At 39.1% G+C, this 14,760-nt stretch overlaps 1 protein-coding gene across 1 annotated transcript in view; it reads left to right on the plus strand.

The window, feature by feature from the left end:
• The window catches only part of AOAH (acyloxyacyl hydrolase), a 170,805-nt gene that overhangs the window by 13,045 nt on the left and 143,000 nt on the right, over nt 1-14,760 (plus strand). The window contains exon 3 of the mRNA XM_082662092.1: nt 7,807-7,873. Coding sequence (XP_082518218.1) covers nt 7,807-7,873 — 67 coding nt within the window. The remainder of the gene's footprint in view (nt 1-7,806; nt 7,874-14,760) is intronic.

The raw sequence follows: 14,760 nt of genomic DNA on the forward strand, positions 1-14,760 counted from the left end.
GTTCCTAATGGTACTATTATTCATTCTAAGAAAGGCAGGATAAATGCTTGATTCTTTTGTTTTACTTGCCAGTTTTCGAATAACTCATTGCCTTTATAGTATCATCCCAAAGTAGTCACTTGGTTTTCTTTAAAGTATCATTATGAACTCATGAATTTATACACATTTGATGAGTTTCAGACTACTTCAACTATTATCCCTTTAAAGCTCAAATTCTCTCATCTTTGACCAGTAGGAACTTCAAGTTGGCTCCTGGGTCCTTTCGACATAAGTCTAAGTAGTCTTTGTAGCTTCCTCACGAACTAGTGTGACAAGTTGTTCCAGCCTGTCTTGTACATTTCCAACCCCAGGCTTGAAATCAGTCATTTCTTAGAAGCTCTGGTTTCTTTTAGTGGGAAATAGTATTAAGACCATGATCTGGGTGCATAGGAATGTCATTGCTACTCAGTTGGTCATTCTTTCTAGACTTCTTCTGTTGACAATGATAGAAAACATACATATATACATTTACATATATTATTTTAATATAAAATATATGAGTTCATTTTGACACTTCAAATTCAAATTCAGGACTGCAGGATTTTTTTTTTTCTTAGTTTCTTCTGTATCATATCTGTATCTTCTTTCCACACTCAAAGTCCTAACTCTCAAGGACCGGGGGATTGATAGAATTAAAATATCTCATAATTACTCATTTACCTATCATTCTTTACACATATGATAGCCTCATTTCTCCATTATTTGAGTATATGGCCATTACGTACAATATATACATTCCTTTTCATCTTCATTTAGTTTTAGTTCCATCAGCAACTGTAAGATTGATGTTCACCACCAGCCCTTATGCAGATGCCTCTCTAGTCGAGGTGCTGTCTAAAGTTCATTCCTCAGGAAGGACTCATGAGAATAATATTCCCTGAATTCTTGCACGTTGATAACAAGCTGGCTTGTCCTTTACATTAGAAAGTCAGTGTTTTTCCGGATATAAAAATCCTTGGCAGGGACTTCCCTGGCAGTCCAGTGGTTAAGGCTCCACACTTCCATTGCAGGAGGTTTGGGTTCAATCCCTGGTCGGGGAACTAGGATCCCACATGCCACAGAGTGTGGCCAAAAAAAAAAACCCAAAAAAACCTTGGCACAGTTTCTTTCCCTAAGTGTCTTAAATATGTTATTTAAAAGCGTAATGATAATCTAATTTTCTTTTTCTTATAAGTCACTTTGCCTAGTTTAAAGGAATTTTTTTTTCTTCTATAAAATTTAGTCATCTAACTAGACTATGTCTTGGCGTCGGCTGTTGTATATTGACATTCTCAGGCATGCAGTGTGCTCTTATTCTCTCATTTTGAAACTAATATGTGGTTTCAAATACATTTTTTATAATTTCAGGAAAGTTTTTAGTATTTGGTCAGTTTCCTTGATTTGGTTTTCTTTGTCTGGGTTTCTAATAACCATATTTTAAATCTTCTTTGCCTGTATTCACGATTTTGCCTATCTCTTGAATGAATACTTTTTATCACTTCATTTATTTTTTATCTTGAAAGTTTTCCTCTTTTTCATATTCTATTTCTCTTAAAACGTCAGCTGTTGTATTCCCTTCCTCTCGTGTTCATTCTAACTTAGATTTCATTACTTTTACAATCTTGTTTTCTTCCCTGAGTTCTTTTATTTCCATACCTGAGTTTTTCCAATTCTGATTTCTGTTGTTCTTTCATGTCTTATACCATTTTATTAATGCTTCTCACTCATTTTAAAATACTGTTATGTTTTAATCCTTTTTTTGGCATGATTTTCTGGCATGCTTTTGCTATCTGTAAGGATGTGATTCTGTTCCTTATTCTTTTTTTTTTCTTATAATAACTTTGTATGGGAGTTGACCTAGATACATATCTGTTGCTCATTTTTATGTGAAATTAGTTTTCAAAAACTCTTAGAAAGAGAAGTGGCTCAGGGTAGCTTCTGCAAATGCACAGAGCTCCTTCTTCCATTGTTTTTGTGTAGTGTTAAAAAGTTAGTAAAGAAACACATGGCTGCTTGCATTTTGAAATTTTCTGGTTCTGTCTCTCTGCACACTTTTGCCTGGATTTTCTCTTTACTTTGCTTCTATCCAACTCAGTTTTGATTCCAAACCCGCTAGTTTCCCCTCAGTGTGGACCCTGTCCTGGAAGGGAGGTCTGGTAGATCATTTTCTAGAATTTGTAAATGCCTGACCACTCAAACCCCTTAGTCTTTATAACCTTGAGTCCTTTGCACTCATCTGCTACTGCAGTGGGCAAACCCCCTCCCAGTTTCAGCTGATTTTAATATAAATCTGGGGCTGTTCTTCATTGGCCCACCACACTTTGTCATCAATACCTGTGGGCTATTTTGGAGATTCTGCTATTCATCCCTTGGCTTCCCTTTACTTTCTCCCACACTGATGTTGATAACCCTTAAGTCTCATGATTGTGAGTGTTTTATCGTTGCCTTAATTGTATTCTGGGGTTCGTGGAGATATCTAGTTTTGTTGTAAGTATCGTCCATGGGGTTTTGGTTTTCCTATCTAGAAGCTCTATTTTTTTTTTTTTTTTGTAGAGATTCAGTGAAATTCCCAAACTCTGCTGCCTCCACCATCATCTTTCCAGAATCCTCCCTTGTGGGGACTGTAGTTTTATATCAATGATTACTGTATATACGACTCTGCAACTTCTGCTTTTCACTCACCATTATGTTTTTGAGATCTATATGTGTCAAGACATATATAGACTTAGGTCAAGCCTCTTAATTACTCTATAGTCCTTCACCATATAAACGTCCCATATTTTATTTATCCATCCCCATTTTTATTGGACATTCAAAACCTATTATAAACCTTGCTTTATATTTTCACATCTCTGAATTAGAGAAAGAAGAATGTTATTACCATCTTACAAAAAGGAAGAAAAATTAAAAAGTCATAATCGTCATTAAGACTTGTTTTGATTGTTGTCATTTCTGTGTAATAGACCACACTGACAGATATCACCATTTTTACCTTGAGTTTGATTTTCTCTTTTTAAGCAAAGTTGTGTTGTTCAAAGATGAAAGGCTGAGTAAAAATCTTATTTCTCAGATGATCCTGTCCCAAAGTACCAGCAAAATACAAAACAACATGAACCAAGATTGCTGGTGTTCAAGGTTCCACCCTGGCTCCTTTTGACTCATAACAGAAAATTTTAGTCTGCTGAGGTAAAGTGAGAAGTTGAAAAGTCAGATGCTGGCAAAAGAGAGGCTAGCACTTTGCCAAGGGAAGGAAAGTTGGTATTTCAGTGGAGAGTTACCTTTTAATTGGAGGCATTTCAAAGGATGAATAAGGCTATTTGGAGTTATTTTCATTTTATTAATTAATATTCACCTCTAGATAGAAATAAAGTACTCAGTTCGGATTAAAGGCTCTTTCACCTGACAGACATCAGGGCAGGGTTGGCGTTACTGTTTCCATTTTGTGGATAGGAAAGGGTGCACAGAATGGTCACGTGAATGGTATAGGGTGACAAAGATAGTCTGACCCTTAGCTAAATATTTCTCCTTCTAGAAAACATAATAGGCCTGGTCCACAGTGGCTGCCTGCACCCAGTATTGCCTTCTGTCTGGTGAGAATGGGAGAGAGGGAAAGCCAAAATGTGCACAGCAACAAACAGTTATTATTTTAGAAATTATTTTTAAGTAGTACTGCTTTTATCTCCAAAGCTAAAGCAGAGAAACCATGCAAGCAACATTCTTGAGAATAATCACTCAGTAAATCATGCAGGCCTTTCTGATGCCTGGGAAGACAATTTTTTCGAATTGTGCAAAGTATTTCTGACCTTCAGTTTCACCCACTGCATTTGCCTCTGGCTCTCACTAGTAAACACCTTGGAAGAATCTCAGAATTGTTAATGGAAAAATGATTAATGGAATCATTCTCACCAGGGGTCAGTAGACTCATATGCCCTCAGATTCTTGCTAGAATTTCAGTTTCCTGGGTCACCTGTGCAGAAATCTTATCTCCGTGGAGTATGATAGCTAAAAACTCATGTCGTCTTAAAATGAGGAAGGCAACTCTCCTCACATTCTGTAGGTTCTGAAAATCTACATGCAGCCCAGAACACATAGCTACAAAACTCTCTCAGTGGTCAGTTCACCTCACTGTGCTGCAAACTTCTAATGAGTAGTTAGTGTATACCTGCCATACCTGAGGTAGATGAGGCATCAAATAACATGTCCTAAGTACGTTGAAATGCATACTACAAATAGTTTGGGCTTTTGGGGTAGAAGACTTTAATCTCTTACTGAACCACAGTGCTCTTGGGCAGCCTTACCTCTCTAAACCTCAAAGTTCCTTCCCATAGAATGAGGGTAAAAATAACCACCCCCTCAAAAGTTTCTTATGAGAAACGAAGTGATGATAAACATAAAAGTGACTTACAGCTTGGGATGTTCTAGATTTTATTTACACCCACATATGTGGATACACCTATCGTTCCTTTTTTAACCTTCCTTTGCCCTTGGGAATAGCCATACTTTTTTTTTCCCTATGCTGTTCCAAGTCCTTTTGATTCTGTAGAAATTAAATGCTCTTGTACCTTCCTGGTCATGGGCAAGGTTTAACTGTATACATTTTATATCAGATAGGTTACTAGCACTATGTTAGTGCCAGTCTTTTCTTCAGTTGTAGCAGTAACAGGTTACCATCTGATCATGGCTGACTGGGCCCTGTCTGGCTTTTTCTAGAGACTTTGCCTCTCTCTGCTCTGCACCCTTCTGTGTTGATCTAAAGTTTAGCTCTCAGAGGCCCATCTCTTGTCCCACATTAGCCATCTCTGCAGGAGCCTCTCATTCTTAACCATCACAGAATCTGTTTGAGAAAACTGGTTGTTCAGATGGCCCTGCACAGAGGGTGAGGAGAACATTGCTGCCACTCACTTCAACTTGAGCAAAATAATGTTCTATAAAAAATACACACACACACATGCAAATACCTCTTATTTTACCAGAAAAAAGAAAAATGTTCTCTGCCTTTCAGGCAGCACTGCAAGTATATCAAAGAACACCCTGGTGTCGATTTTTAAATTGCTCTGCTCTCGGCTAAACTAGTTTTACATTAACGATACTGGAAACTCATTTCCAAAGTACTTTGCAAGTTCACGTAATTTTGAATGTCAGTTACATAATCCTCCAAGCTTCCAAGACAGTGAAGGGAACTGAACTGAATCCTACTCCTACATTTTTCAGATGAGGAAACTGAAACCCAGAAGGGGAAGCAGCCTGACCAAGGTCAGAAGCCAGCTAGCTGGTGCTGAAACCCTGGTGTCTGAGACTTGGGACATCAGAGCTTTTTTGACACCCCTAAGGAGGAACACCCAAGGGGTGCTGTTTTTATTTTATAACAGTTGCATTGATATTTAATTCACATGCCATACAATTCACTCATTTAAAGTGTATAATTCAGTGGTTTTTAGTATATTCACAGAGTTGTGCATCCATCGACACCATTAATTTTAGAACATTTTCATTAAACTGAAAAGGACCTCCATGCCCCTTAGCCGTCACCTCCCAAACATCCATTCTCGCCAGCGCTAAGCGACCACTAATCGACTTTATGCCTCTGTGAATTTGCCTATTCTAGGCATTTCATGTAAATGGAATCGTAGAAATGCATTTCTTTCACTTAGCATAATGTATTTAAGTTCATCCATGTTGTAGCATGTATCAGAAAGTCATTACTCTTTATAGTTGAATAATATTTTGTTGTGTGTAGATAGCCCATTCTGTTCATCCACTCAGTAGTTAATGGCCATTTGGGTTGAGGTATTTCCACTTCTTTGCTATTTTATATAATTCCTCTATGAACATTCATGTATAAGTTTTTGTGTGGGTATATAAATATTGAATTCTTTTGGGCCTAGGAGTCGGCTTATTGGCTCACATAGCAACTCAATATTTAACCATTTGAGGAACTGTCAGACTGTTTACCAAAGTTGCTGTACCATTTTATACACCCACCAGCAGAATATGAGGATTCTGATTTCTCCACATCCTCAACAATACTTGTTATTATCCTTCATTTTATAAAAATAAAAGTAACCACCTCTTTTTTTAATATAAATTTATTTATTTTATTTATTTATTTTTGGCTGCGTTGGGTCTTCATTGCTGCACATGAGTTTTCTCTACTTGTGGTGAGCGGGGGCTACTCTTCGTTGTTGTGCGCGGGCTTCTCATTGCAGTGGCTTCTCTTGTTGCAGAGCACGGGCTCTAGGCACGCGGGCTTCAGGAGTTGTGGCACACGGGCTCAGTAGTTGTGGCTCATGGGCTTAGTTGCTCCACGGCATGTGGGATCTTCCCAGACCAGAGCTTGAACCCGTGTCCCCTGCATTGGCAGGTGGATTCTCAACCATTGCGCCCCCAGGGAAACCCTTATCTGTCATTTGTATTCTCACATATCATCGTGGGTATCAAGTGGTATCTCACTGTGGTTTTTATTTACGTTTCCTTTAACAGCTGATGTGTTTCATGTGCTTATTGGCTATTTGTATAACTTCTTTGGAGAATATCTATTCAGATGATTTTTGAAAACGTTTGGTACAATTCACCAGTGAAGCTATCTGGTCCTGGACTTTTCTTTATGGGACATTTTCGATTACTAATTTAATCTCTTGTTGTATGTCTATTAAGATTGTATATTTATTCTTGAGTCAGTTTTGGTAGTTTGCCTTTCATTTACTGCCATGCAGATGTCATAGGATTTCCTTATCGTTCTTTTTATTTCTGTAAGGTCAATAGTAATGTAAGATTAGTTTTAAGTTCCTACTTCAAAAGCATAATGTGTTTGAAGTCTCATGCTTTATTGCAAAAAAAAGTCCCATGAAACTATCTATTTTAATATAAAAGTAATATTTACATTATTTACCATTGAGTAAAATTGAAGTACCAGAGAGTTTTCCCATATTTATCCTGAATAGTGCCTATTCTCCAAGCAACTGGTAGCCCAGTTTGAGGTAAATATGACAAGAAAAATTTTTCTCAGGGAGGGTCTCCCATTTGTCCCCAGGACAGTCCATCCGTCCTAACCATGCAAAAGCCCTCCATAGAATTACCAGGGTTCCATAGTCGGCTGACAAACTGGAGAAACAGGACCAGAGATTTAACAGGTTTCCTTGTCCAAACAGACCAACCCATAAAGCCTTCCTGTATTTTCATAACAGGGGAAGCAGGAGAAGGAGGTTGTCTAGGCCATGGGTTTGCATGTGTGCGTGCGTGTGTGTGTGTGTGTGTGTGTGTGTGTGTGTGTGTGTGTGTTCTCTGGTGTAGATGGCAATGCAAACACCTGTGACAGTTAGTATCCTTTTATGTCTGGAATACCAACAGCAACAATTAAATAGCCAAAGTAAAGTCTTTTTTCCCCAAATGAACATCAGAGAAGAATATTTTTAACAAAGCAATAGTTCAGATTATTTACTTTAAAGCAAGTCCTGTTTCTGTCATCATCAACAAATGAGATCCTTTCCAACATTCAGACATTCCCTGCTGTACAAAAGAAAATGAGACTCCAGAATTTAACTATTTTTATCAAAAATTAGTGGTCTTTAACATCTACAGTAAACAAAGTGCCGTTTACATAAACCTGAGATGGAAATGATATTTTCATGCGTATATTAACTGTAACATTCCTCCCAAACCTTTACAATTAATCGCTTGAATTAATAATAAATTAAGCACTTAGCTTCAGTTCCTAGTAAAGATCATTATTAACTCGTGTGTTAAATTCATCATAATGAAAAGTAATTTATTTCCCCTGATTTTTCTTAGAAAAACTGTTCTTGAAGACCACCTGCTATTTAGTGGTAGGCATATTTGGACCAGACATCATAAAACTGTGAGTATGCCAGCACATTAATCTGATTTGGTTGCTGGGACATGATGGGGGGGAAGCAGGAAAACTGGGAGGTAGCTGGCTCCATTTCCAGTTGGATGTACTTTTTGTAAAAGGGCGTAATATCTCTCCAGTTCTTGTTAATAGTGGAAAATTCAAACCTGACTCAGATCCTTTGTGATCCTAGGCAAAGGCTCCCTTTGAATTACAGTGTGGCAACCTGGCTCAGTTTCTCTCCAAGAGGATTTCAGAAGCAATTTCACCAATAATGTCAACAAGTGACAAGATCCTAGTGGCGGGACATGGGAATTTGACCCTTTCTCCCGAGCTTGCCCTACACTCCCTCCTGGGTTCTCGGGCCACGTGCTTCTCAGGTTCTTTCCTTCTCTCCTCCCACCTGCTGGTTTCCCAGCCTTCTCTCCAGCCCCACCCCTCAAGGTCCTGTATGTGCGCCCTTATCATTACCTGTCTGCTTCCTTTCTTTCTTTTCTCTTTTTTGAGCTCAGAGCACTGGATCAGATAAATCATATTCCTGTTCATGGCACTTTCTCATCAAGGATTCATACATGGCTTTCTTGTATTTCTTCTTTAGTTATTTACCTAGTTACTTTGAATACTGTAATTAGCTTCCAAATTACCACCCAAGGCAAATTCTAGGTCCTTGACAATAACTTACCCTGACCACACGGTCCTTCTCTTCATTCTCAAGCTTTTCTCCACCTGAGTAATAAATCCCATGTTTATCTTTCTCTTGTTTCCTTTTTCTATAGTCTTTATATATATGTATATTTTTATTAATATGATAAATTATAATCATAAAAATAATATATGCTAATACAATAAATAATTATTAATATATTTATTTTATATATTCCTTTAAAGCATATTTTAAAATTCTGGTTATTTCTTTACTTTATGAAGAGGGTATCACATTGTTCATAATCTTTGGGGACTTCCACTTAAATTTGTATGTCTAAGATTCATCCATAGATTTGTGTCACTGCGGTAGTTCATGCACTCTGACTGCACACAATATTCCATTGTGTCTCTACAAGAGTCTATTTCTTCACTCTCCCACTGACGGGTGTTTGGGTTGTTTTCTGGTTTTGCACTGTCCACATGTGGCACTTGTGAACAGTGCTACTGTGAACATTCTTACATGGTTCCTATTTTATATGCCTCATATTAGCCTCAGAGCAGAGTGGCTCAGAGAAGCTAACCCCACAGAAGGGTAGCCTGCAGTTACAGAATTCTAAAGACAAAAGGAACTTAAAATGATACAGACCAGAGGGATGATCAGTGTTCCATCGTGCTGTGCACCTGCCTCTGTTTATATTGCCCTCCCTTTACTGTGGTCAGTGATTTTTCCCGAGCCCTGGACTGGGAGTTTTTGGAAGGCAGGGACCCCTTCTTCTTAGCTCATATCTCTATTACTGCCACTGCCTCCTAATAGGACCCCAGCCCTGCAGGATTGCCCATTGCCTTGCAAGTCCATAATCCACATCCTAGCTGGCTAGATAGCTTTTTAATGCAAAACTAATTATGGCAATCTCCAACATAAAATTTTCACACCCTTTGCAGGATTCCTTAGCCCCCTACACAAAGCTCTTTATGAACTGACCCCTGAGGACATTTTCAGACTCATCCCTGGCTGCTCCACAGCACACCATGCTCCAAACCACTTGTAATTCTCCCCACACATCAGAAGGTTTTTGCCTCAGGACCTTTGCATGAGCTGTTCACTCAGCTTGGCACATCCAAAACCTGTACCCCAAAAATATCTTACTTCTTTGGACCTCAGCTCCAGGGTCATTTCCTCTGGAAGCTTTCCTGACCCTCCCTAGGCTAAGATAGATACCCCCAACACACACACACAGACACACACACTCTTCCTATCCTGTGCAAACCCCTAGCACTTGCAAACAGCACTTATCATGTCTGTTTGTACTTTAATTCTCCATTTACTTTTTTGAGTTGATAACTAGATTGAAAGACTTCTGAGAACTAAGACTACACTTATTCATCTTAAGCAAAATACTGAATATGTGGAAGGAAGGAAGGAAGGAAGGAAGGAAGGAAGGGAGGGAGGGAGGGAGGGAGGGAGGGAGGGAGGGAGGGAGGGAGGAAGGGAGGGAGGAAGGGGAAGCAGGGGGCTTTGTATCTCCAGGGCTTGGTGCAATACTTGAGCATAGAAAGCCTTTAGTAAACATTTGTTAAATTGATGAATTCTTTATAAAAATAAAATTATCACTACAGATGAACTAAAGAAAAGAAAACAATTTAGCCTATTCAATGAATCTGTTTACACACCTAGTCTGAGCCAGGTGCTCTGGGGGAAACATCAGCTTGGCCAGAGAGGTTTTCCTGGGCCTAGATCAGGGAACCAGAGAAGTAAGTGGAAAACAGTCACAGAAAAAATGGGTCTGGCAAGCCACTGAAAGAGGCTGAATAGGTGGTGGGGAGGGGAAGAAAGTTTTTCCTTTGAGAGTCATAAGTGACTAATTCTCATTAGTATGGGGGAGGCCACTTTGAAGAAAGATAGATATAATAAATGATCCCCCTTTGTGGTTCCGTCCACTATTAGTTTTGTTTGTGTGTAATTTTCCAGGACCCATATTAGTTGTTTGCTGATAGCAATTTCTCTTCCTATGGTGGCCTCTTCTTACAGCTTATTTTAATCAATCACATGCAGTTCTGGGCTGATGTAGACCCTGAACATGACAACCTTACGATTTAGTTTTACCTGAATTTCAGGCTTCCAATACTAAATGTTTCCTAACCCAGAGGGCATCCCTCCTCATTATTTCATAGGTCAATTCTCAATGATTCATGGACTAATTATTTAGCAGTTACATTTCCTACCCACAGGCGAACCACAGGATGTTGTTAGGAAGTGGGACACCTGAGTACTCGGGCATTCATTAGCCCAAGAACCTGGGTCTGGCAGGGCGGGGCTACTTCCGGGAGCAACCAAGCCTAGCCAGTGACCACGTGCTCAGTCTTCCTTGTCTAGACTTCTGTTGTGCCAGAGGTTGCCATAGCAAAGCTGATGCTGGTCTTCTGTTCATCTCACCTTGCTTCATGGTATCTATTTATGCTCTCAATCATAAAATCTTATATTTCAAACTTAGGGAATATAAGATTTCAGAAATCAGGAGAGGCCTAAACTACTAACATGTTTAGAAGAAAAATGCAAAACAGGGTTTAAAACAATTTTGGTACAACTTAAAGGTAACTAACGTATATTTAAATAGCAAAAATATAAAGTACAATAATACAACTGAGCCATTGACAAGGTAATGACAAGATTTATAGAAATGATTAAATTCCTAGTACACTCCAAAGTGTGTGGTCCAGAAGTGAGATAAAAGTGTTAAGTCGTATGAGGAAGATCTTTCAATGCTGTGAGTGTATCTCTGTGGTTATATATTAATGTATAAATTCTCCTTTGAAAGTGATGTCAAAGGTCTAAATCTGAGAGCTTCCTTGTGTGAAAGGCTCTGTCCTTGCTCCCTGCCATAAGCTATCACTCTACCTGTCTGTTCAAACTTAACCCTGACCGTGCTCCCTTCTTTTGATTTATGATGATGACAGTCATCAGCATTGACTTCCTTCTACCATGATCCTAATTAAACTTGTTAGTTAGCTCTGCCTAATGTGTTGAAGCTTCCTCCCCACGTGACTCACTCCTGTACAACCCTGTTACCTGTAAAGGTAGTAAAGGATGTCAATTGAAATGTGACCATTTTGGTCTTATTTGCAGTTCCGGGAAAAGGAAGGCAATGTTGGATGGGAATAGTTATTAAGGGTTTGGAGATTTCCTAAGGATTTCACAAATTATGTATAGCCTAAGCCTTCTGTCCCAAGGTTGGTTAAGAGCGCACATGCTACTTTGCCACTTCTTTGCATCTGGCACATTTCATGGTCTTACACTTGTCTGGATGTCTGAGGCTCAGCACTTTCTATTCTTGTGCAAAGGGGTGCTTCTCAATTCCAGTCTTTTGATGATAAAGCTCTGATCTTAGAGGATTGGGGAGGGAAACCACATACCCACTTCCCCTCTTCTATTTTTCAGTTCAGAGAACACAAGTCTCACTCGCTGAATGAGGGGCCACAACCCCCACTCCCATATTCAAGTTCACTTACTTGAAATTTTGCTCTGTTTGCAGGGGAAAGAGAATAGATCTTGGACACCATATGATGAGTTAGCTCTGGTGGTTCTGAATTGCCACAGATGGGATATTGGCCTTAGGTTGAAAGAAAAAAAGATTAAGCAGAGCCCTATTTATTACCCTCCTGAGTCCACAAAATACCAAATCTCCCCAAAGACAGCAGTCATCAATTAAATAAATGAACCATTAAGTTGAGAACAGATGTGTGAAACCAGCCACCCTCTCCTGATTTACTGACCCTTGGTAGGCATTACTTTGGTAATGGACCTTGTGTGTCACAAACTGCTTGTTCCACAGCTTAGTCACTTTTACGTTACCTTCCCCTCCACCTCGTATGAAGGAACCCTGGGGCCAAGCAGATGACTCTCATGATGAGCTCGTTTTCCTGTCTTAACTCAGATGCTCACAAAAAGCTGAAAAGCCGTCTAGCCAGTCACATTGTTAGTCTCATTCAGCTGGAATGAAATTTGAAAGCCATGATCCCAGCCTATGTTTTCACATACTAGTGACCATCAAAATATTTTCCCTTTTTTTAATTGAAGTATAGTTGACTTACAATATTGTCTTAGTTTCAGGGGTACAGCAAAGTGATTTGGTTATACATATATTCTTTTTTATTATTTTCCATTATAGTTTATTACAAGATATTGAACATAGTTCCCTATGCTACACAGTAAAACCTTGTTGTTTGTCTGTTTTATATATGGTAGTGTGTATCTGTTAATCCCATATTCCTAATTTATCCCTCCCCCTTCCCCTTTGGTAACCACAAGTTTCTTTTCTATGTCTGTGAGTCTATTTCTGTTTTGTATATAAGTCCATTTGTACTATTTTTTAGATTCCACATATAAGTGGTATCATATAACATTTGTCTTTCTCTCTCTGACTTACTTCACTTAGTATGATAATCTCTGGGTCCATCCACGTTGCAGCAAATGGCATTATTTCATTTTTTTATGGCATTGTTTAATTCTTTTTTATTCCATTGTGTGTGTGTGTGTGTGTGTATAGACACACACACACACACATATCACATCTTCTTCATCCATTCACCTGTTGATAGACACTTAGGTTGCTTCCATATCTTGACTATTCTAAATAGTGCAGCTATGAACATTGGAGTGCATGTGTCTTTTCAAATTAGAGTTTTCATCTTTTCCTGATAGATGCCCAGGAATGGGATTCCTGGATCACATCAAAATATTTAAAGATCTCTGAGATGGACTCTCTTTCTCCGATAGGCTTTTCATTAATATTGGGGCAGTTCTTTCTGCAAGAAGGTTCATGATATAAATTAAGACTCAAGGCCCCTCCTCGCATTTTTTGCTTGGCAGTCCAAAGTTAAGATTATTAGAGCTTTTAAAGATGTTTCGATGTTCAGCAACTATTAAAAGTGCTACTTATGCACACTAAGTGAAACCAGGATGCGTTTCTGTTTTATTTTGTTTTGTTTGCACCTTGCTTTTGTTTTATGTCTCTAAATCTAGTTTTTTATTCTGCATGTCCAGGTATAAAACTCCCTTGGAGGAGTGGACAACCCAATGGAGGGTCGCTGGAATGGTTATTGGAGGAATAAAGCAGAAATAGGAGTGAACCCAGGGAGCAGATCCAATGACTTACATCCAGGCCCTGGTCACAGGGCCAAGCATTGCCAGGCTCACCAATGCTTCTCAAGGGCTGGCCCATGCGTGGGCTGTGACTGCATTCAGTCAAAAAAAACAAAAAGACAGAAACAACTTAGCTTTGCTTGTGAAGTAGAAGGAAGAGGAAGAGGAGAAGGGTCAGGGAGAGAAGAATGGTGGTAGTGATTGTAGGAGCTGTAGAGATAGTCACTGTAATAGTTGGAGGGGGAGCGTGTTAGAGTAGATTTATTACAAGGGCACCTAAAGCATTAGAGTAGATCTATTACAAGGGCACCTAAAGCGTTAGAGTAGATTTATTACAAGGGCACCTAAAGCATGTCATGGAACTTAAAGACAGGAAAATATCCAGGCTTCAGACAGAGCTGGAAACAGGACTGGGAAGTCACCAGGAACAGAGTCTCTTCCTCACTGCACACGTTGGGTTCTGCCGCCTGAACCCCATCCTACAGACTAGCTTTCCAAATGCTCTGTCCTCGTGGCAGGAAATGACATTACAGTCCCCAGTCACTATAGCTCCTGCTATTCTTGGAACAGCCCAGAATGAAGTCAGACTTTTTAATACCAATTCCAAATTTCCCTGAGAGAGAATCTGATTGGTCCTACTTGAATTGCAGTCTAATGAGGACCAATCAACTGGTGGGAGATATGAAGTATATACACAGTTGCCAGGAACCCACCCCTACCAGTGAAGGGGGACAGTTAAGTGATCTTGTGAGTTGAGAAGAAACCCCTCAAAATAGCTTCTAGAATCTATAACTGTCCTTCCAAGATTAGTCTCTAGATATTACCAACGTATGTTTCTGGAGTCTTTGTTTTTGTTGTTTTGATTTGAGTTTGAGTCAGTAGTTTACTTGGAAAAGTTACTAAAGGTCCACACATGACTTGTTCCTTCATTTGAAGCAGCACATTATACTCATTCTTCTTGGTTTAAGAGTGTTGGGGGTGGCATGTAGAAAATGAATATGGAAGGTTTGTTTTAACCCCTTCAAACCCAGACATAAACCAAAATGTTTGAAGAGCACTATCCTTACACCATACTCAGGGGAAAAAGTCAAAGATAAATATATTTACTTTA

Source organism: Grampus griseus, assembly GCF_964374135.1.
Source record: "Grampus griseus genome assembly, chromosome: 9".
Classification (NCBI taxonomy): domain Eukaryota; kingdom Metazoa; phylum Chordata; class Mammalia; order Artiodactyla; family Delphinidae; genus Grampus; species Grampus griseus.